We start from the raw sequence: 23,905 nt of genomic DNA, 5'->3' as shown, positions 1-23,905 counted from the left end.
GAGGGGTCCTCGGATCCGGAGGGGCCTTTTGGCAGAGCCACTATGCCGCGGGATGCCAATACTCCATTTGGCATCGCTCCCTCGCAGAGCCCGCCCCTAACTTTCCCCACCCGCCCACAAATTTCGCCCCGAGTTGCGAACTGCAAATGGAATTTATTACGCGCCGCCTGATTTCTATCCGCTGGCTGCAATTTATCTTCCATAAACATTTATCTGCGCATTTGACTGTGACCTGTCCCCGTTCTCCAGGGATCGCTAAGCAGCTGAGTCATCGTCACTCGGCCAAGATTTATTATTAGTGGGACCGGGGACGGCAAACAGGCAGGTCAAAGGTTGCCGTGGCCACAAGCACGCCATTTAAATTTAAAATACATTTTAGGCCACGAAACTAAAGGTATCCCCTGGGTACCTCAGGGATTCCAACTAGCAAGTTCTGTGGTCGTATGACACTAGTTTGATATCAAATATTTGACTAGATTTATTTTAAAGTTCCATGGGAATCCTAAAATAATTTGTTTTATTAATATAAATACTATTTGATAAACTGAAGATGGTTTTTCCTTCAGTTTTACTTTAAATAAATATAGTTAGCAAGTCAAAAACCAAGTAAGTGTTATAAGGCCTTTGTCATTAAGTTGCTAGAGATACTTTAGAATTTCTTTCTTCTCAAAGCCTAGATAGATTTATTATTTACGTGTTTAGGCACATATTTAAGCTAATGAAATTAATTTTGCATGTGTTGCGGGCTGAAGAAATCAAGACAAGGCAAATAAGGGGGTAATTTAAAAGCCAGGCCTTATGCATTCTCCAAGTTCATGCATTTTAAATCTGACGTAAAGGGGTTAGGCATCAGGGAATTTAAGTCGAATAATGCCAGTCTCAATTAATCAAGATCTGCCAGACAATCATTTCCTCACTCGGGGAAGTTTTCAGGCAGTGAAAGCCAAGCGCCGCCAGATGATTGCTGCGGCTTGTTACAAATCTCATTTCGTATGCGCAAGGATTTAGGGAAAATTAAAATTTATTGCCCATGGAGAGTCCTTGGTTGCCTACCCCTTTTCCCCTTCCCCTGCCCTGCCCTGCCCCTCAGCCCTTTCTCCTTTGTGAACTCAACCGTCGACGTGGGAAGACCGCATTGGACTCCTCGGCCGAAACTCATTTTGGATAAATTTGTATGTAGCGGCCGGGATGGGGTGTATGTATATGCCGCAGTGGACCAGTTGGTCCCTTTGCCATTCCCATTCCGAGGCTCCTGCCCTAAGCCCCAGGTCCAAATCCATTCATTCATATTTATGCCACACAAAGAGCAAAAGTTTTATGCCACTTCTTCGTCCGTCGACAGTTGTTTTTCTCACAAATTTATTGGCAGTCGGCCATCAGCTTCTGTTTGAGTTGGACTCGGGTAGAAGGGGGGATGGAGTCGGGTCCCGGCAACGTGACATATTTCCAAGATTGTATAATGTTCGCATTATTGCAAGGAATCGCACAATGCGACGGGGAAATGGGATGGCGAGCAGAGGCGGGCGAGCTGTCAGTATCCCTTGTCAAAACACACGCTCTTCCGCCTTTACCGAGGAAACACAATAAAATGTTCAAATTAAAAAAAAATACGATTTTCATTTTTAAAGTATTTTTTATTTCCTTCTTTAAAATTAAAAATGTTTTAAATTTTAATGTTACTAACTCGGTTTAATTTTCAAAAAAATCATAAATCTTAATACCAAAATAGACAACAAAAAAGAGTGATATGATTCGATGCCTTGTGATACCCGTTCAAAATGATCAATATAAGCCCGCCCAATTTAGCTTAATTGGGCGCAATGCAATTATCAAAATGCGAGACCCCAGCAATAAACTTGTTAGTATATGCTTATGTAATTACGAGCAAATATCGCACACATAATTGCAAATGGGGAGTTAACAAGCATGTGAAAGCGAGTTCCGGTTCTGTGACAGTCGCAAAGTTTTAGGTAGGGCCCTATACCCACACTATGGGAGCTCACACGAAGTAATTATGAAAACCACTTGCAAATGCCTCCGAAAGCCCCAAAAAACCTCTATATATATGCGTACGGTCTTGGGTATATATTTACTTATGAAAGTAACCGTTTGCAAGTGTTTTGCCAGAATGGAACTTGAGTGAGACCCAACAAGTTTGCCAGGAGACTGGCTGCTCGTGCGAGTCATTATAAGTTACGCTAATCAAGCTGAACGTGCGACCGCAATTTGGGGGTGAGTGGGTGGGGGCGGTAAAAGGATGTGGCAGCTAGTGGGCGTGGCCCCCAACCGGATGCCTGACAGACGACACCAAAGTGGCTTCGAGAGCTGAAGAAAGGAAATGACAATTCAAATTAAAGACACCAGTCCAGGAGGATTTTTTTGTTGGGGGGAGGGGGTTAAGTAAGGTACTGAACGAGCAGGCTGGAAGTGGGCGGCGACCACGCCCACCACTCGCATTGCCACTTAACATGAAATTAATTATGAAACTTTTGTGCAAAATTTTGTTGAACGAGTTGAAAAGTCTTCAATGCGGCTCGACAGCGTAATAAGTAGGGGGCCAGAAGGAGTTGGTGGAAAAGCGGAAAATCGGGGAGGGGCAGGCGGTAAGTATGTGGCCGGTAAAAAAGTTAACGCGCCCCGGCGATGAGCATGGGAAATTAAGTGCACGCCACGTGGGCCACAAGTCTGCTGGGGACAGCCGGCGAGGGGAGCGCCTGCGGTTCGCGTTTGTGTCTGGGTTTGAGTTCGAGCTGGGCCGGAGTCTGGGTGTGTGACCACAGCAAATAAGGAGCAGCAGGCGGAGGATCGGGAGGAGCATAACCTGGAGCAGGAACCCAAGCAGCCAGAAACGAAGCAGCAGCGAGTGCAGCTAAGCGTCGCCAGGAAATGAGCAAGACAAACGAAATCAGAGCAAGGCACAGTGGTACGAAGGGAAAACTAATAAAAAATAGGTTGTAAAATAATTAAATTAAAAAATTAGTCATCTTAAATATACCATTTAAATACAACATTTTTTTTTATTAATATAAACTAATAATTGTCAAAATCTCAAAAAAATAAGAGTGCCTAATAGTATGCAGTGAATAATTTCGTTGTTTTTCTCAACATGAACACATATTGTTGCATACTTTTAGACACTTAAAAAATTGAATTAAGGTTAATTAAAAATCCCAGTAGTTTGTTCAGTTTTGTAATAAATTTTTTCAACCCCAAATTGAACTGGATTCAGTGTGTAGAATGGCAAGGCCCAGCTAGCATGGGCACTCGTCACCCGACTTTTCCCGCGGAGGCTGCAATTAGGCTGCATCGCATCCAAGCAGGGAGAGAAAAAGGCGGAAATGGAGGGGAAGTGGCAGTTGCGTCAGCAGCAAACCGGAAACAAGCCCAAATAAGTATGCAGCGAACTTTTTCTGCGCCCTCGACTAGCAAACTTTCGCATCGACTGCGACTGCCACTGCGACTCCGCCTGCGAATCCCCGATTCCACTTTCCGCAAAGGAGGCGGCGCCCCCAATTGCTGGCATGTAAGTTGTTTTACTTCAAATTTTAATTATGATTTAATGCTAAAATACGGAAATAATTTGCACCAACAACTTTCGTCGCCGGAACGCAAAATGCACGACGGCGAGGCACGGAGTCGCGTCGCTCCGCCCGAGTAATTTCATTTCATGGGTCGGCAATCGCGGTCGCCACTCTCTGTTTGGTCTATCGGGGAAACCATATACATACGAGCTCACTTCCGTACCCCTCGACCGGCTCATAATCGGACTATTTCCGACTCCAGGCTTGTTAGCAAAAATTACTTTCCTGGTTACGAGTAACGTACTTTTGCTTTAAAGTATACCAGAGGTGGTGGTTGCTCTCGAATGATTAGACTTTCAATCTTAGTCATGATCTTATGCATGGCTTGAAGAAAGTAAAACCCAGGCAATGTTCTAGTTAAGTTTGTTGAAGAAAGAAAGAAAAGTCTATTCTTCTTTATCGCATTTCCCAAATATTAGTTAACATCACATCAAGGAAAACCAAATGTCTTTTCGAACAATTTAACTTCATGTTAACTTTCCCTTACAGACAACAAACTTGAACCTTAACATTACAATGTGAAATCGTCCTTAGTAGTCAAACTCTCAAAATTGTTACGTGTTTTATTTAAGTTTATTTTTTAATTGATGAGCAAGACAAACGAAATCAGAGCGAGGCACTGTGGTACGAAGGGAAAACTAATCAAACAAAAATTTAAAATAAAAGCAGAATTAAAAAAAAAGTCATCTTAAAACCAATATAACATTTATTTATTAATTTAAACTAAAAATTCAAAACGTTAAAAAAATAAAAGTGCTTAATAGTATGCAGTGAATAATTTCGTTGTTTTACTCAAAATAAGCACCTTATGTTGCATACTTTTAGCCACCTGTCTGAATTTAGGGCTAAAGGGTGAATAATGTAGTTTATTTTGGACTCATATTATGTGGAATATTGTAAAAACGTACTGAAAACTAGTTTTTCCCAAACCAGAATTTCCTGGGTCCCTCAAATACGTTGGTCCCCAAATAAATGCCTTCGCACGTGCTCTTGTACACATGTAAATACTTTTGTGTGCACGTTGACATTGCATCGTAAAAATGTATTTATTTGTTGTTTATTTGCCACATAAACAATATGCGGCAAGTGAATGAATTACCACAAAAGCTTGCCACACAATATTATTGCCCTGCCGTTCGTTTGTGTATTTATATACTTTTGCGTGAGTGCGTGGTGTTTATATGGCTATAGTTCGAGGATTTCCATTTTTTCCGGATTTTTCCGTTCAGCAACATTTAAATGCACTTTTATTACATTTGCTCAAACAAATTTTTATTGGCGTGCCAAGGAAATGGCACAAAAAACATAAAACTAAGCTGTTGACAGATTTCATTGCATAAGACGAGCAAAGTTTACGGAGGGTGGAAAATGTCCACTTCATATGTACAATGTACGTATGCTCGCAAAAATGGTACATTATTTTCTGTTGTGTCAATGCAGGGATATATATATTTCTTTTAGTGGACAGGATATAATGTTTTTATAGAAACCCCGTTTACAAGGAAATTATTTTTGGAGTTTTGCTTGTGAGATTTCTTTTACTGAAAATTCGTTAAATATTGTTTCAGATTTTTTTGGGAATTATTATAACAGATTTGTAGTATAGATTATAACTGGGAAATTTGTTAGTTTTCTACCTAATACAAGTTATTTTTTACGATGATCTCATACAGAATAGCACTCAAATATTAGTAACACTCTTATTTTTCTTATCGGAAAACCATTTTCTTAAGGGCGATATAAGAAATATTTTAAAGTTATATTTTGTCAAAGCTATCCAATACATCTTATGCTCTACAAATCAGGATCTTCTATAGGTGTACTCACAGTGTTTACTCTTCTCGGCGGCCACCTGGCTGCCCGGTGTCTGGGCGAGAATGGCGAGGAGCCCGAGGAGGATGAGCAGCCACTGGGGAATGCTCGACCCCGAACTTTGCCTTTGGGCCAGGGTCCCTGCCCGCCGGACTGGTTCTGCATCAGCTGCCGCTCCTCGGGCAGCTTGGGTTGGGCAGTGGGTGGGCGAGGAGGAGGAGGGGGGGCCGAGGTGGGTGGGTGGCCCCGGCCCACAGGATGTGGGCATCAACAGCATCGCCGAAGCTTCGGGGGCTCAATTTTCGCGGCTTTCGCTGGCTGCTTTCGGGCTGCCTAAAAAGTCTGCTTCGCCTTTGTTCGCTCGCGCTGATTCCTTGTCACGTTCGTCATTCTCCGGCAATTAGAAGCTTTCATTTATGGCTTTCCCCTCCCGCGAAAGTGTCGCCTCATTGGAGTTGCGGCCAGCGTCCCAAATCCACTCTGCAAACAAAAACTGCATTTAGATGGGGGAAATAGTATTTGATGGGCAAAAGAATTGGCAACAGCTTGCGGCAAGAGGAAGATAATGGATAATGGCCGCTGAAAGTCATTTTCTGCTGCTCTGACGTTCCTGTATTTTATTTGTTCTAGCTAGACAAAGTATCCTTAAAATATGTTAAATCTATAGCTCCCGATTGCATCATACATTTTCTCAGAGTTGCATCTCTAAAAGTGAAGTTTATTTATTATTTTCCCGAGACTCTGCTGCCATTTATGGTCTCTATATCAGAAACGTTACTATACAATCTTTCTGCTGAATCCCACTTGGCAATGCCCACTGGACTGGGTCAATATTTGGCGGCGTGAAGACATCTCATAAATCGAGCCAATCAATGCATAAATTTAGCCACTGGAAGTGCAGGGCAGCTCTCGCTTACGTAAGGGGCGTGGAAAGTGAAATATTACGCATACGCAGTGTGGACGGGTTTATCATGGCAGCGCAGGCCATGAATACATTGTGCCCCATGCGAAGTAAAAAGGGTGTGTGGGCGGGTGTTGAAAAGTAATGAGGCTGGCCATAAGGAGCTGCCGCTGGCTTCCAAGTACTGGCCAGCTGCTCCACTCCGCTGCCTATCCCCAAGCCGATGGGACAGAGGCAAACGCCGTGGGGCTTCGACTGCGAGTTTATCACACTTGCAAATCGTCGCCAGCTGCTCCACATAAAGCGAAATAATAATGAGAAATCAGAGGCAGCCTGCAAAAAAATGCAACATATACATCACGGCACACTCGCAGTCCATGTATACGTCGGGCTGAAACTAGGACCCGCAGCCAAATCGCAGGACATGGCCAGTGACCGTGTCACACACATTCCGCTCTGGCGTGCCTGACAGCCAGCCAACGTTCCAATTTCGTGTTTAATTAAATCTGATTATGGCTTTTCACTTTGTCCTCCTTTGTGAGCCACTTTTTCTGCGCCTGGCATCTCCCCACGGGTGGCTTTGTGTTGGGCGGGGCCCCAAGATAGGTTTCGTTTCTATAAATTCCAATCTTGGGGAACGTTTCTTGAAATCTTCCTTTAGCAAAGAACAAGATAATTACTTAAGTGATTGTACTATCCAATATAATAGAATATAGGCCTTAAAAAAAGGATTTTCACAACCCTGAAGTGGGATACACGGTAATCCATAAGAAATCTTCGGAGAGAACCCTTTAAAGGACCACTGAACAAAGGTAAAACTATTTGGAGACCTCAACAACTCAAAAGTAAAGTACAATGTAATATTTTGGTGCACTTCACAGAGAACCATTCAAAGAACCAACCGTAATGCACCACTGAACCAGACCAAAACTGTTTTTGGTGATTAAAGCCCGATGCGATGGAACCAAAACTTTCCACTAAACACCAAACAGCGAGCAGGCGAGGACAAGCTACAAAGTGTTGGGCAAGGAAAACTACAATTAATAAATACCCGAGCGAGGAAATCCAGCTACGGCGATTCGCTTTTCAGAGAAAACACACACACGACTGTGACCTAATATTCACACTTGCACACAAGGCCCCGCACATGAAGGGAGGTGGATTCGGGACATGGCATGGGGGATGTGGGATGTGGGACCCTGGATGTGCCAGGCGAACATGTATTGCCATGGCTGCTACTCCTGCTTTTTCGGATTTTTGTTATTGTCCCGGCCGCCATGGCAACCAATTTTCTGGGCAGTTGAGAAAATCGCTATCGAAGGGACATTAGAGGATACGTTTTGCCTGTTAGCGACGCCGAGCAATTTCGTGTGTGCTTTTCCAGCGAGAGAAATAAAAGTTTACGCTTTGATTGCCCTCTAATTTACAAATTTTCCGAAAATACGAATCAAAGCGAATAATTTTGAGCTGGCTGAATGGCTTTCGGCTGCCGTTTGGCCGAGTTCCATGGTGGAAATGTGTGCAAAATAGGGGAGTTGGCGGGACTGGGAAGCCACATAAATTACCAGCACTAGCAGTGCGGCACAAAGAAAAGCTACAAATAAAAACAAAAGCCGCTTTCCTGCTCCCTGGAAACATGGCCAGCAGTCACAGTGCTAGTCACAGTAGCAGTCAGTCACGGGGAGAAATACTGGTGACAAAGGCTGGCCATAGTCAAAATGGCAAACACTACGTGGCTGCGGGGAAAAATTAGGCGACACACAATTAATGGCCCTGTGGGGTTTCATCGTCAAATCACTTTGGAGCCCACATTCGTGGGGATTTTTTGTGCTCCGGCTATACTTTCTTTGTTTGATTTTGATGCCCTAATATTTACGATAGTCCATGGAGTTTTAGTATATAGTAAGCGATGGAGAAACAAAAGGCTTTGCATTAAGAGATAATAAGAAGGGAGGGTTCCGGGGGACGAAGCTATCACTGCCTGGCATATCCATTATGCCGGGGCAGCCAGCCAGGCATTTAATAAAATCCAGAAAAAAATATAATGGGAAATATATTTTAAAATGTTGGAAACTTAAACCTATTTTATTCGAATTTATTTAAAGATTACGATCACACCTTTAGTTGTTCATATATTCAGACTCAAGTTGGGATTGGCTGGGATAACTTTATAGGTGCCACTCTTTAAAGCTCACTATCTTAGTTTTTGATCACACATTTCAAAATAGATTAGGATAAGTTTTGATATGCTGCTGGTGACTGGCACTTACAGCCCTTTTTAGTAACTTCCAGTAAGTAACCGCCCGACTTTGGCATACGAGTGCATTATAAATATTTATATACAATGCATGACATAAAATCGTGTTCGCTCCGCGCACCTGAACCATTTTGGACAGCGCGCTAAAAGCACACAAAAACGCTCACTTTGGCTTTCAGTGAATACGGGGAAAGCGGCAGAAAGGAAAGCACTGGCGGAGGGGTGAAGGCAGTAGCAGCCACAATGGCCGAAGGGGGTTGGCCTCCGAAGGGACGCCCTTTGTCCCGTGTTTGTCGTCCTGGGGCTGAAGCCGTGTGGGAGCGTTCGCCGACACCTCGGCCACACACAATGCAAATGTATTAACTGCAGGACGTTGTAAACAAAAGAAATTACGTTATGGCGGCGGAGTGCTTTATGCTGGCAACACTTGGCCAACACCAGCCAGCGAATGCGAATGCGAGCGGATTTCGCATTTTTTCAGCACCCGGCTACACGGTGAAAATTTATTAAGACTTCTAGTCGGTTTCATGGTTCTTAGATACTCGATTGCTGGCAAATTTGATTAATATTTTAGGAACATTTTCTTTTCTTGATGATTGTGTTTAATAATTCAAAAATAATGTGTTTCAATTTAAAAGAATCAATATGGATTGCTTATGTTATATATTAATTAAATAGAATTTTTTTGTTTTTCAACAAGGAAGGAAAACTGATATATGTTGATCTGAATTGCTATGCTTTTTTCTTGGTGCATGCATGTTTGCCAACCGCTTTCCCCGTCTGTCCGTCCGTCCGGCCGTCCGCCCTGTCCGCCTGTGTCCGTCCCTGTCCGTCCATGGCCGTGTCCGTCCGGCTCCGCATCCGCATCCGCGCCGTGTCCGCCAGTCTCCGTCCGCGTCTGACTCACGTCTGCAGGGGGCATGTCTATTTGTCTGCTGAAAACGGAACAGGGCTGCCGGCAACAACGGCGGAGCCAGGAACAGAACACGTCACTATGTGTGAGTGCAGTCGTGCTCCACGGCGAATGAGTAATTTCAGTGGCAAGAAGGGGCTCTCCATTTTCAAAGGGCCAAGGAGGGGGCGCATTGTTTTGGCCATCGCTTTCGCTTAGCCCCTTTGTGCGAAACATGTTTGCGTGTGTTTTGAAGTCATTTTCCTCTGCATTTAGTCCTTTTATGGGTTTTCAATGATGTGTCTGAGGGATAGTTTTACAATTGCTCCCCACCCATAAACATTAAAACTTGTAAAATATATGAATATCAGCGGAGTTTATTTGCTGACTCAGTGTTGTTGAACTATGTCTTTCCGAGGGCTTATGCTTTTTTAGTGACTTTGGAACACTTTTCCTTCGCAAATGGCTTCAATGGAGTGTTGACATAACCGCCTCGCTCTGCCACTCACGATGCCCATTTCCTTAAGCTCCAAAGTGCCAAATCATGGGATTGTGCTGCCATGGCGATTGCAATGAAAAACCGTGAAAGTGGAGGACTTTGGGTCCGAGGACATGGCTTAGAGAACGGGTGTCGACAAGAAACCCTAACGAGTGACAGCTGAGACAATCCCAAGACGCAAAAAGCAGCCGCATGATGACAAGAGCAATCGGAAGCCGAAATACGGAGAAATCAAAGCCCTCGATTTGCCTTTCGCCAAATCCCACTGACAGATTAATGGCGGGGACGAGCCCGGGGCGAAATCCGGGACCCTGTCCGTGTCCTTGTCCATGTCCAAGTCCACGTCCACGTCCAGACAAGAAACCGCAATCGCAATCAAATTTATTTATTTATTTTTATGTTCAGCCTCTGGCAGTTTTCTCATTTGTGCCCAGCGCAGCACATAAGCTGACAGCCCCATCAACTTGTTTTCCCGTAAGGCGCGGAAAGGGTGTTCTCGGGGGTTGGTTCGAAAGAGTCGAGGTCAGGCCAATGATTAATACGCTCGCCTGGTCCAGCGAATTGGAGCGTGGCTGTCCACCGCAACAGCCAAGCAGCATTATCCCGCCTTACGGTGCCATTTAACAAATCCAGAATTTTCTCAGGATCAAATTCTGGTTTAATTCGTTTAGAAAAAGGTTGACAGGAAGTGGACTTTAGAGCGGACAGTCTGTATAAAAATATTTGAATGTTAGGTTCCTTATAAAGCTATTAAAACATTAAACTCTTCTTAATGGAACTTTGTGTAGTATAAGTTTGATCAAGGAAGTCCCTCTTTGCGAAGAAAACATTGGACAGGCCTATATATATAGACAATGGTGAATCCCTTCAATATTTGACTGTCGAAGCTTCAAAAATAAGGTATCCTTTTTACCTATAATTGAGCTCTAGGTTTTAGCTAGCCTACATTATTATTTCCTTTGGACTTTGGGGACTTTGAATTGGAAATTTTCGAAAATGAGTTTCGTCTCCAATAAGAGTTTTATTGTCCACCACTGATGTGCCAGTTAGGAAGCCCTGACTGCCTTTATATGGGTCCCTCGAGTGGTGGCAGGGATTACGGCTCGCAGCGAGAACTACTGGGCTTTATGGAGTGCGGACACAAATAAATCACCTGCCGGGGAGCCTTGGCTAAGACCTGGTCGAACAAAAAATATAAATTAGAAAATCCAAAACGGAGCGGGGAGTGGGGCAGTGGGGAAGCAACAGAATAATCCTCCATTACCACGCTTCCTGACCTGACCCTGGCATGTGCGATGGTGTGTGTGTGTTGGTGTGTCGATGGCACTACTTTCACACATCCGCCTGCTGCTGTAGTATGTACTCCTGCACACGCACACACGTGTATATATGCCAGGGATATGCGTGAAGGACCTTCGCCATCGACCACACCGCACCACTCCGGCGGGCGAGCGAGCGAGACGGCAGCCTTAACAGAGTCCTTGGTGCGCTCTCAGCAGAGGGGGTGAGCTCTCTCGCAAAGAGAGCGCACCAGAATACTACTCGCTCGTAGTACTCGCAGTCGGGGGCGTAAAATGTGTAAAACTCAACTTGACGGCTCCGTCTTGCGGCTCTCTGATGAATGAGATTAACCGGCGGCCGAAATCCACCCCCTTTTCGGGCCTCGCGACAAATGAGTGCAAATGACCTCAACGCAGGACAGGGAGTACGCGAGCAGCAACCCCCGATCCTGTTCCTTATCCTGTTTCTACTCCCGCTGCCGCTGGCGCTACCGTTCCCGCTTTTCTGGTCCTCGAGAGCGGTGCCCATCCGCAATACTCGTTCTTTTTGGCCTCTTTACGACACCGTATCTGAATTTATTATGCACTCGGCTTATGTTGTTTAAGGATAGTTCCATAAAATGCTACACAGCAGCCGATTAATTGAAAGTCGCATGATGTCTCGCATACCATTAGAACTACTCACAAAATTCAGATTGATCACTTAACATGCACAGATGAACATGGCTCTTGTTATTGTGCCAAAGTTCGAGCGATTATTTTTAAACACAAGCTTTTTGTATATTCAGCATTCAGTTCAGTTTCGATAGTATATTTTACACAATGGCGGGTTGGGACAGCGCGACGAAAAGCTCCTCACTCAACGTTTCAACTGCGACTGTGACTCGTTTGTCTCCAGTGGCGATTATTTTGGCGTCTCGCCTCAAAATTGTTACCTCCAATCACTCGCTGCTTAATGCTAACAGTCAAAGCTAACAGCGTCCAGCAAGTGGGCAGCCCCGCTGTTAGGCTTATCGATTGCCAAGCCGTGCGCGAGCGAGATGGCTAGACAGCTCCACTGAGACTCCAAAAAAGGGTGGGCAGCCTGGCTTCCTAGCTCAGCCTAGGAAAATGTTCGTTGCAAGTGTAATAGTCACTGTTAATCCACTTTCTAGCGCACGGTTTAATCTTTCCGTGGGAGTTGTTTATATTTTCAACGCACTGGCGATGCACAGCTCTTTCAAACGAGCCATTGTGGCAACCGGAGCGGAGCAAAGTTGAAGGCGAACTGAAGCCGGCGCCTTTGGTGGTAGAAAAAACCTGCCACCCAAAACGAACCACCCCTGAGGCATGTTCTCGCGCTCTCTCAGCATACATTGCAAAACTCCCCCTACTTTTCTCTCTTCTACTTTCTCCCCTGGCGCAGTGCTTTTGGTTTTGCTAGGCACAGTTCACTGTACTCAAATTTGGCGCCCTGTTAGAGAACAACATTAACTATATTGAAATATATCTAAATCGAAACCAGAAAACCGGAAGCTTATAGGCAAAGGGATAGGTATAAATAACATCATTGTCATCAATGACGGGGCCAACCCCGTTGAAGGGGTTATTTAAATTTTCTAATGACTAATGATCAACTGCTACTTCCGCCATTATTAAATGCATTTTAAATAAATACTAAAGAAGAACTCCATCAAAAAGCAGTGTTAGAGCCTAACCAACTGTCATCATATTTGGCGCCCAAACAGGGGACATCTTAGATGAGCCCACCCATGATTGTATGTATGATAGCTTATAAAGATTTACTTCACCAAATGTGTCTTTGCACCACTCAAGCGCTTGCTAAAAAGCCGCTGAAAAATGGGTGGGTGGTGTCGTGAGCTCTTATCAGATGGTAAGTGTAACATGAGACTTGTGCGTCTGCCGTCTGGACTTGCCTTGGAATCAAATCGATTTCGAGGCAGCACCACCCCCAGTTCTACTATCGATGAGTTGGCGCGCAAAGGAGCCGTGTCCTGTAATTTGTCGCCGCACGACAGTGACGCAAAGTGCCTGTCAGTCTGCCACGGCCACCCACAGAAGGTCCCTCCCCCTGATTCCTGGACAATTTAATTATAGCCGGAGACGGAGCGCAGACGGAGTCGGGGCTTTAAGGTAACTGGAGCTAGCACGCTCCCCAAGAGCCTACGTCAGAAATACCGGGAACACGCGTTTATCTCGTAATTAAATTTAAATGGGATAACTTTGTGGCCGGGCGTCACTTCCGCCGCACAAAGAAATTAGCGGCTGTCTAGCCTTTTCCATGGGAAACGCACCAAGATAGCAGGCCGGAATTACAATGGACAGGCGACTTCGCTCTTAATCGCCTTTCGGACGTTTTTGTTTTTCCCCAAGTCCCAATTGAAGAAGTCTTAAATCCATCTTTCATATTCTTTGTAATATAGGTTAATTAATATTTTATGCTGTTGCAGTTTTAATGCAATCAATAGATAGTTTGTAAGTATTTTATTTGCTTAATAAGTCGAAGAAAAATCAAGGATTTCCACTTCACTCTTTAACTGGCTAGGTTGTAATAAAGTTTGCTTGTAACTTTTGAGTCAGTAACCACTCTAAGATAATATGATACATCTAATTTTTCCCATTCACCCATTATATTTTTATATGAATAAACCCCATCACCAAATTCGTAAAACTAGGTTAAAGATCACGTCACCTATATTCAAAGCTGCTTTGGTTCTTTCACCTTAGCCAGTCGCTCATCGACACATTTCCCACTTCGGAGATCGAACCAGTTTCCGGGACTGCAGTAGTGCAAAACAGCCTTCCCCTTTAGGCAAACATAATACCTATTATGCTGATTGACGTCTCCGAATGTTGTCTCCTCTTCCACTTTGCTGCAATCCGGTACTCCATCTGCCAGTGATGCCTCATGTAAATCGGCCTGGACCTCGTCTATTGAGCACTGAACCAGGCTCGGGTAATTGCAAAAATTTGACTTCAAGTCAAAGTGCAGACCCCTAGGGCACTGTCGAGATATAGCCCGTCCATTGGCGCAGACGTAGAACTTACTGCATGACTTTGGATCCCGAACATAAGCTCCATTTTTAAGTGACCTGCAGTCGGGAGCAGATTCCGGTTTCGAGGGTTCCGTAACAGATTCCAGAACCTCATCGATAGAGCAATCTACCAAACTGGGAAAATTGCAAACCTTCCTCTTGATGTCAAAGTTCAGGTTTCTGGGACAGTGGCCGGGAATCGGCTTTCCATTCAGACAGACATAATACTTATTGCATGACTGGGCGTCCCTCAGGAAGACTCCATTGGGCAAGTTGCTGCAATCAGTTCTTTCTTCTTGGTGACTTTCAGTTCTTCGTGTAGGGTGTTCTAAAGTTGATGTTCTACCGAGCTTACCCTGCGTCGAACTTTTTGGACTTCTTCCGTTGGTACACGGTGCTGTTCTAGTGAAGCAAACGTTGTTTCTTTGAGTTGTAGTTGTTGAACTCCGTGGAGTTGGGAATCGGGTGCACGGTGTGGTGACAGTGGACGGCTTACCAGTGGATCCTCCGCCCTTCTCGGTGGTAATTTTTGTAGAACTTAGTGTAGATGGTGAACTTGAGATGACATTCTCCGTTGAACTTTTAGTGCTTAAAGTATTTTTTCCCGTTGAACTTTCTGCTGATGAAGGTGTTGAGGACGGCGTTTTGATGTAAGTGGTACCTGTTGAAGGTTGTAACGTCGATGGATTCGCTGAGCTTAAAATACTATTTGCTGTGGAGCTATCTGTTATTGTAGACGTCGGGCGAGGAGAGCGTGATACACTTCCCTGCGTCGAACTTTTTGATGATGGTTTTGTGGATGATTCTGTGGTTAACGGATTTTCAGAGGTTGATCTACTTTCTTCCGTCGAAGTATCTGATGATGATTCTGTGGTCAATGGACTTTTAGAGCTTGATCCACTAACTTGCGTCGACTTATCCGACGAACTCTCTGTCGATGATTGTGTGGATAACGGGTTATTAGAGATTGATGTACTATATTCTGTGGTTTTTTCTGATGAAGATTCTGTTGTCACCGGATTTTCAGAGGTTCGTCCAATATCTGGAGAAGACTTATCTGTTGAAGATTCTGTTGATGATCTTGTGGACAACGGACTTTTGGAGGTTGACCCGCCACCTGGCGTCGTACTTTCCGATGAAGACTCCGCTGATGATTCTGTGGACAACGTACTTTTAGTGGTTGTTTTACTATCTGGTGTCGAGCTTTCTAATGAAGATTCTGTGGACAACGGATTTTCAGAGGATGGCCCACTACATTGTGTCGAAATTTCTGATGAAGACTCTGTGGTCAACGGGCTTTTAGAGGTTGACCCACCATCTGAAGACGAACTTTCCAATGAAGACTCTGTGGTCAACGGGCTTTCAGAGGTTGACCGATCACCTGGCGTCGAACTTTCAAATGCAGACTCTGTGGACAACGGACTTTCAGAGGTTGATCCACCATTTGGTGTCGAACTTTCCAATGCAGACTCTGTGGACAACGGACTTGCAGAGGATGACCCACCATCCGGCGTCGAACTATCCAATGAGGATTCTGTGGACAACGAACTTTCAGAGGTTGTTTTAATACCTGGCGTCGAACTTTCTATTAAAGATTCTGTGGTCAAAGGGTTTTCAGAGGTTGATTCTTTATCTGGTGTAGACTTGTCTGATGATGATTCTGTAGACAACGAACTTTCAGAGGTTGTTTCAATATCTGGCGTCGAGCTTTCTAATGCAGACTCTGTGGACAACGGATTTTCAGAGGTTGACCCACCATTTGGTGTCGAACTTTCCAATGCAGACTCCGTGGACAACGGACTTTCAGAGGAAGACCCACGGTCTGGCGTCGAATTTTCCAGTGCTGATTCGGTGGACAAGGGATTTTCAGAGGTTGACCCACCATTTGGTGTCGAACTTTCCAATGCAGACTCTGTGGACAACGGACTTTCAGAGGTTGACCCACCATCCGGAGTCGAACTATCCAATGAGGATTCTGTGGACAACGGATTTTCGGAGGTTGACCCACCATTTGGTGTCGAACTTTCCAATGCAGACTCCGTGGACAACGGACTTTCAGAGGTTGACCCACCATTTGGTGTCGAACTTTCCAATGCAGACTCTGTGGACAACGGACTTTCAGAGGTTGACCCACCATCCGGAGTCGAACTATCCAATGAGGATTCTGTGGACAACGGATTTTCGGAGGTTGACCCACCATTTGGTGTCGAACTTTCCAATGCAGACTCTGTGGACAACGGACTTTCAGAGGTTGACCCACCATCCAGAGTCGAACTATCCAATGAGGATTCTGTGGACAACGGATTTTCGGAGGTTAACCCACCATTTGGTGTCGAACTTTCCAATGCAGACTCTGTGGACAACGGACTTTCTGATGAAGACTCTGCTGATGATTCTGTGGACAACGGACTTTCAGAGGTTGACCCACCGTTCGGCGTCGAATTATCCAATGAAAATTCTGTGGACAACGGATTTTCGGAGGTTGACCCACCATTTGGTGTCGAACTTTCCAATGCAGGCTCTGTGGACAACGGACTTTCTGATGAAGAGTCTGCTGATGATTCTGTGGATAACGAACTTTCAGAGGTTGTTTCAATACCTGGTGTCGAACTTTCTACGAATGATTCTGTGGTCGACGGATTTTCAGAGGTTGATTCATTATCTGGCGTAGACTTGTCTGATGATGATTCTGTGGACAACGAACTTTCAGAGGTTGTTTCAATATCTGGCGTCGAGCTTTCTAATGCAGACTCTGTGGACAACGGACTTTCAGAGGATGACCCACCATTTGGTGTCGAACTTTCCAATGCAGATTCTGTGAACAACGGACTTTCAGAGGTTGACCCACCATCCGGCGTCGAATTATCCAATGAGGATTCTGTGGACAACGGACTTTCAGAGGTTGACCCACCATTTGGTGTCGAACTTTCCAATGCAGACTCTGTGGACAACGGACTTTCAGAGGTTGACCCACCATCCGGAGTCGAATTATCCAATGAGGATTCTGTGGACAACGGACTTTCAGAGGTTGACCCACCATTTGGTGTCGAACTTTCCAATGCAGACTCTGTGGACAACGGACTTTCAGAGGTTGACCCACCATCCGGAGTCGAATTATCCAATGAGGATTCTGTGGACAACGGACTTTCAGAGATTGACCCACCATTTGGTGTCGAACTTTTCAATGCAGACTCAGTGGACAACGGATTTTCAGAGGTTGACCCACCATCCGGCGTCGAATTATCCAATGAGGATTCTGTGGACAACGGACTTTCAGAGGATGACCCACCATTTGGTGTCGAACTTTCCAATGCAGATTCTGTGGTCAACAAACTTTCAGAGCTTGTTTCAATACCTGGCGTCGAACTTTTTTCAAAAGATTCTGTGTTCAACGGATTTTCAGAGGTTGATCCATTATCTGGCGTAGACTTGTCTGATGATGATTCTGTGGACAACGAACTTTCAGAGGTTGTTTCAATATCTGGCGTCGAGCTTTCTAATGCAGACTCTGTGGACAACGGACTTTCAGAGGTAGATCTACCATCCGGCGTCGAACTATCCAATGAAGATTCTGTGGACAACGGACTTTCAGAGGATGACCCACCATTTGGTGTCGAACTTTCCAATGCAGATTCTGTGAACAACGGACTTTCAGAGGTTGACCCACCATCCGGCGTCGAATTATCCAATGAGGATTCTGTGGACAACGGACTTTCAGAGGTTGACCCACCATTTGGTGTCGAACTTTCCAATGCAGACTCCGTGGACAACGGACTTTCAGAGGAAGACCCACGATCTGGCGTCGAATTTTCCAGTGCTGATTCGGTGGACAAGGGATTTTCAGAGGTTGACCCACCATTTGGCGTCGAACTTTCCAATGCAGAATCTGTGGACAACGGACTTTCTGATGAAGACTCTGGCGTCGAACTTCCTATTAAAGATTCTGTGGACAACGGACTTTCAGAGGTTGACCCACCATCCGGCGTCGAATTATCCAATGAAGATTCTGTGGACAACGGACTTTCAGAGGTTGACCCACCATCCGGAGTCGAACTATCCAATGAGGATTCTGTGGACAACGGACTTTCAGAGGTTGACCCACCATTTGGTGTCGAACTTTCCAATGCAGACTCCGTGGACAACGGACTTTCAGAGGAAGACCCACGATCTGGCGTCGAATTTTCCAGTGCTGATTCGGTGGACAAGGGATTTTCAGAGGTTGACCCACCATTTGGCGTCGAACTTTCCAATGCAGAATCTGTGGACAACGGACTTTCTGATGAAGACTCTGGCGTCGAACTTCCTGTTAAAGATTCTGTGGACAACGGACTTTCAGAGGTTGACCCACCATTTGGTGTCGAACTTTCCAATGCAGACTCTGTGGACAACGGACTTTCAGAGGTTGACCCACCATCCAGAGTCGAACTATCCAATGAGGATTCTGTGGACAACGGATTTTCGGAGGTTGACCCACCATTTGGTGTCGAACTTTCCAATGCAGACTCTGTGGACAACGGACTTTCTGATGAAGACTCTGCTGATGATTCTGTGGACAACGGACTTTCAGAGGTTGACCCACCGTTCGGCGTCGAATTATCCAATGAAAATTCTGTGGACAACGGATTTTCGGAGGTTGACCCACCATTTGGTGTCGAACTTCCCAATGCAGGCTCTGTGGACAACGGACTTTCTGATGAAGAGTCTGCTGATGATTCTGTGGATAACGAACTTTCAGAGGTTGTTTCAATACCTGGTGTCGAACTTTCTACGAATGATTCTGTGGTCGACGGATTTTCAGAGGTTGATTCATTATCTGGCGTAGACTTGTCTGATGATGATTCTGTGGACAACGAACTTTCAGAGCTTGTTTCAATATCTGGCGTCGAGCTTTCTAATGAAGATTCTGTGGACAACGGACTTTCAGAGGTAGACCCACCACCTGGCGTCGAACTTTCCAATGCAGATTCTGTGGACAACGAATTTTCAGAGGTTGATCCACTATCTTGTGTTGAATTTTCTACTGAAGACTCTTTTGATGATGCTGTAGTTGAGGATAACGGATTTTCAGATATTGATTTTTTATCTTGCTTAGAACTGTCTGATGAGGGTCCTGTGAACAACTCACTTTCCAGCTTTGAACTTCCTAGTAAAGATTTTGATGACGAAAACTCATCTACGGCTTCCGTTGATGATTTCTTAGACAAGGGGTTTTCAGAACTGACACTTTTTACTTTTGGATAACTCTCTGAACTTAAATCTATCTCAATTGATGATTCTGTAGAGAAAGCACTTTTCGAGATTGAGATTAGATTTTCTACGAAACCTTCTGTAGACGAGCTACTTTCCGAGTTTGAGCTACTTGATTGCGTGGAACTTTCTGCTGCTGAGGATGAACCGTCCGTCACGCTTGTTGATGATTCTGGATAGATTGAGCTTGAGGGAATTTTAGAACTTGTTGAAGATTTCGTAGACACGGGGCTTTCCGAGCCAAAGCTTCCTACTAAGGAAACTTCTGTAGGCAACCGATTTCCAGTGTTTTTCGATTTAGCAGGATTCGACGATAATATAGTGAAGAAAGATTTTTTGGAGCTAGTTTCCTGTGTGAAATGTACAGCTTGTGAACCATCTGGGGGCCATGGAGTTGATGTTGCGTTTTTGGAAGACAACGGGTCAATTTCCTGAGCTCCAATTAAGTGCAGTTGAGAAATTTGGCTGGTTTTCGGTGGCAAGGGAGTCGTTTTCTCGGAGCCGCCCCATAAACTCGCAAAAAAGTTGAAGTTTCCAAAGATGTTAAATATTAGTGGTCTGTCCACGTTCACATTTTGTGTGATGCTAACTTCGTTTTTATCCGCATTCTTTTTTGGGCTTTGAAGCTTTTTTAGGCTTGTCTGGTTATTAATTATACATCCCTGCGTTTGACTATCAAACAAATATCCGTTTTCGCATGTTTTTTTTATATGGCCGAAAAAACCTAAGCAGAGGTAATACGACTGGGGATCTTCGAGGTCGACTGCTCTCGATCCAAACGATTGTCCTGCGCATAAATCCGTTGCCAGGGCCTGAGGAAGGATCCAAAGAAAAGCCCAAAGGACTTTCACTGAAACAATCAGGGATACAGATTTCGTTTAATTAATTACTTTGTATCTTACTTACCAACTTGCATTTTAAAAACACATTGAAGAAAATGAAACGGGGCAGGCAAGGTGTCCGCCTTTTATACCTTACTGTTCCGCTAAAAACCAAGTAGTAATCTCAAGTGGAATGTGTAAAGAAACTTGTAGAGTACAAGTATTTTAAATAAATGAAACACTAACCAAAACAGAGTGGTTCTTGTGTGTGAAACATTTGTCCGATAATGAAATCGGAAATAGTTCGCTAGTGCATGGCGTAATAGTGCAAAACAAATGACGACCCAATAATGAGTCCTATTTGTAGGAAAAGATTTGTATTACTCCCATCTATAAAAAGATTTGGCTATAACCGATGTAATTTGAATAGTATTTAAGGGGCTGCACAGCGGTTAAGAGTCATTGTAAGGCAATCTGGGATATAAAAAAAGAATTATTACTGATTTCATCGTTTAAAAGTTTGTCGAACCTACAGTTTCAATTACCGGATACTATGCAAATTCCACCATTCCAATTGGAACAATGCGCCGCCCTTGGCAAAAATCAAATACCTTGTACAAAATGTTTCGTCTTACAAATTTTCCATAGAAAGCTTTTGGGTCAAACACCAAAATATCTGATAATGGTAATATTAAGTCGGCGGATTTATTGCAAAATCGTTCCCTTTCCTTAGATTAGGTGGATATTTTTCTTATAAAATCGTCTGCTTATACCTTTCAATCATCTCCATTTACTTGCTTACCATTTTCAATCTCCTTTGTAAGTAAACTTTATCTGTTGGGGTCATAAGAATTGTTACTACACACTTATTCAATAATAATTGCTCGTGAATTTCAAATCATAACATTCTTTTTTTTGTAGTATAACATTTAAATATTTCCTTAATCAACCAACTTAATGGTTATGACACGTTGAGCTTAACAATATGAAGGAAACAATTAACATGCTTACATAACAGATTAGTGATTAACAATTTTTATAACAATTGATCAAAAAATTTTATAACATTCTGCAATTTCATTTTTTTTATTTATCAATATGATGTAAATACCTAGATATAATATAGGGTCAGATCATCCGAATACAATGATTAATACCAAATCGAAAATAATCACATCTTAGATGATGATAAAAGATTTCCTCGTCTTTCGAGAACTGTTCCAAGCCCATTTATAATCTTCATAATCATCTAATCTGGACGCATAATGGCGCTGTCAGCAAGCCTTTATCGCGGCTCACCTTGCGCGGACGCCAATGTCGACCGAAGTAGACCTGCGGGCGGTAGTGTAACGGCTGCCCTAGCCCACCTGCCGCCCCGGGTGAAGCCACCGCCCAACCCACGGACCCACTAGCCTCCCACCACCTGCCACCGCCCCTCGGCGGCCCAACACTTCCGATTAGTTGTTCAGATAACGGGGCCGTCTCAGCACTTATCGTACCCGTATTCTTGCAATGATTACTCAAAACCCCGGGGCACAGGCGTTGTTGTTGCCCTGGGAGGGGCGGGACAGGTGGGCGTTATTACTATTTTTAGAATGATAGAAAGCTCGGGGCGGCAAGCTCCGGACTCCACCATATAGCAGTGTTTTGGCCCGCACTCTTATCGTAACTTGTGTGGCTTCGAATGTACCTAGTTGAGGAAAAATCCCATTTGGATTTTGTTACCTCTGGTATTCGAGCCAATAAGTTCGGCCACGAATTCGCATTTTATCTTTTGCATTTTTATTATTTTTGATTTTTTGTTTTTTTTTATTAATTTTTGAATTACTTGCAGCGTTTTTTTGGCCAGTGCACGGGGTCACCTGCACCCACTAAAATGGCCGAAAATTGCCATGTCCGTGGGTTCGCCAGCAGAGATATCAGCGAATTTTGATAGCTCCTCTACGAGGTCTAGTTGTTTGACTTTGGCCGCCAACAAAAATGCATACACCCGTGTTAATTTTGATTTAAGTGGCCTTAAGGCGGTTTACCTATCAGGGGGTCTATGTAAAATTTGGCTTCCGAAAAATAATCACTTGTTATGAAAGTTTGCTGATTTATATATCAAGTTATGAATACTTTCAAAATGTATTTTTCTGCTGATCATAATAGTAGATTAATATATAGTAAATCTCAATATAAGGAAAAAACGGGTTAAGCACAAAGCAATCTCTGAAACTAAAATGCATAACTTTATTAGATGTAGGATTGTAACTTTTTAAACTATTTGTAGATGACTGGGAACAACTTTTTGCATATGGGTTACACTGACAAAGATTTTATAAAATAAATTTGCATCCATTCAAGCTGGGGTTAAAAAGATTCCACAAATAATGCGACGTGTACTTATAATATATCATACCCTTCTTTAACCAGAAAATACGGGTATCTTAGCTAAAGTATCTTTCACTTTATCGAAACCCTAACCACATTGTTGCTAGTCACCAAAAAAACTGTAGACTTAGCAAGAAAATCGAGATGAATTTGCATATTGCAGAAAATGCTGCAATGGATTAGAGTGGTCTCGAAACTACACTTTTCAGTGCTTGGGAAACCAGCGTCTCCGTGCGAATTGCATTTGACCAGTGAGCCGAGCACTTGCTCATCCGTTAGCTAACGAGACCATTCCAAACACGATAACGATCAGGAAAAGTGCACATATCAAGCCGGCGGCTATGGGGTTACACGCGAAGACAACCCCAACCCTCAGGAGGGTCTTCACTTGCAGTTGCATTCCACATAATCAGCCGGCTATCACCTCAGCAGCGATAAGCGCCCACTGAAGGGTTGACTGTCAACAGATTTAAAACCACTCAAAATCGAGTTCAGACTTCATCAGGAACAAAATAAATTCGGTTTTAATTGCACGGTGAGCGGAAGTCGACTCCTAGTTGCCCATCTCCACGGGGTCCATTGACCTGTACTGCTCCCTTTGTAGACGGTTGCCGTAGGTGCGGGACACCAGATTCCAGGCGTCCATGAAGCGATCCATGCACTGCGAAATGCACCTCTGCTCGGTGGTGTCCAGCGCCTTGCCCGGCTTCTGGATGCACTTCTTGAAACACTTCTCGGTCATCTTCGAGAGCATCTCCTGGGCGTTGGCCAGAGCGATCTGCTGCTTCACCTGGCTCATCAGCTCACCCTTCTCCATGTTGGCGGCAGCCATTTCGGAACATCAATTTAATTTAAAATTTCTCAATTTTCTGAATGAATTTTCTAAAATTTCTCAAATCTGAACACTATGTTTAAGTTTATGTTGTGGTCAAAACACGGGAGTCGGACTGAAAGATCTCAGCTTACTGTTGACTAGAGGGGTAAAATAGCAACCAGTTTCGATTGAAAAGGAAGTGTTTTAGGTATTATACTATCCACAAAATTATTTTATTTTTATTTTTGCTCAGGGTTATAGCTCCAATATAAAGACTTTTGCACAAAAATTATTTACCATATAAAATAAAATAAAGAAAAATTCATAAAGGGGTCCGCACATAATATAGTAAGAACTTTTTTGTGTGAGAATTGCCGAACGCTGTTTTATACT

At 44.0% G+C, this 23,905-nt stretch overlaps 3 protein-coding genes across 4 annotated transcripts in view; all 3 read right to left on the bottom strand.

Annotated features, from left to right (window-relative positions):
• LOC108030650 (uncharacterized) overlaps window positions 1-12,494 on the bottom strand; it is a 34,075-nt gene extending 21,581 nt beyond the window's left edge. Inside the window, exons 1-2 of one of the 2 annotated variants that reach the window (XM_017103668.3) lie at window positions 11,908-12,494; window positions 5,409-5,873 (exon numbers count right to left, since the gene is read on the bottom strand). In XM_017103668.3, coding sequence (XP_016959157.2) covers window positions 5,409-5,670 — 262 coding nt within the window. In that variant the 5' untranslated portion in view covers window positions 5,671-5,873; window positions 11,908-12,494. The remainder of the gene's footprint in view (window positions 1-5,408; window positions 5,874-11,907) is intronic. The other variant, XM_017103669.3, reaches the window with a different exon arrangement.
• A 1,197-nt stretch (window positions 12,495-13,691) lies between these two features.
• LOC122818972 (serine-rich adhesin for platelets) lies at window positions 13,692-20,427 on the bottom strand. The gene is made up of 4 exons (XM_050886711.1): window positions 20,411-20,427; window positions 17,492-20,354; window positions 17,106-17,401; window positions 13,692-16,643 (listed from the first exon to the last, which is right to left on the bottom strand). The coding sequence occupies exons 1-4, from the start codon at window positions 20,418-20,420 to the stop codon at window positions 13,921-13,923; spliced, it is 5,892 nt and encodes a 1,963-aa protein (XP_050742668.1). The 5' UTR covers window positions 20,421-20,427; the 3' UTR covers window positions 13,692-13,920.
• A 2,768-nt stretch (window positions 20,428-23,195) lies between these two features.
• Window positions 23,196-23,667, bottom strand: LOC108030534 (mitochondrial import inner membrane translocase subunit Tim13). Its single transcript, XM_017103427.3, has one exon. The coding sequence runs from the start codon at window positions 23,528-23,530 to the stop codon at window positions 23,252-23,254; it is 279 nt and encodes a 92-aa protein (XP_016958916.1). The 5' UTR covers window positions 23,531-23,667; the 3' UTR covers window positions 23,196-23,251.
• Between the last annotated feature and the right edge of the window lie 238 nt (window positions 23,668-23,905).

The sequence above is a fragment of the Drosophila biarmipes genome, chromosome 3L, assembly GCF_025231255.1.
Source record: "Drosophila biarmipes strain raj3 chromosome 3L, RU_DBia_V1.1, whole genome shotgun sequence".
Classification (NCBI taxonomy): domain Eukaryota; kingdom Metazoa; phylum Arthropoda; class Insecta; order Diptera; family Drosophilidae; genus Drosophila; species Drosophila biarmipes.
This window is presented reverse-complemented; position numbering and strand designations above follow the sequence as displayed.

Excerpts from the sequence above, each read along its gene's own strand:
- LOC122818972 (XM_050886711.1), bottom strand. Across the intron at positions 17,402-17,491 it reads TCCTCATTGGATAATTCGAC|TCCGTTGTCCACAGAATCCT; the intron begins GCCGGATGGTGG and ends AATCTCTGAAAG. Across the intron at positions 16,644-17,105 it reads GGATAATTCGACGCCGGATG|CAGAGTCTTCATCAGAAAGT; the intron begins GTGGGTCAACCT and ends CAGAATCATCAG.
- LOC108030534 (XM_017103427.3), bottom strand. The coding sequence starts at position 23,530 with ATGGCTGCCGCCAACATGGAGAAGGGTGAGCTGATGAGCCAGGTGAAG.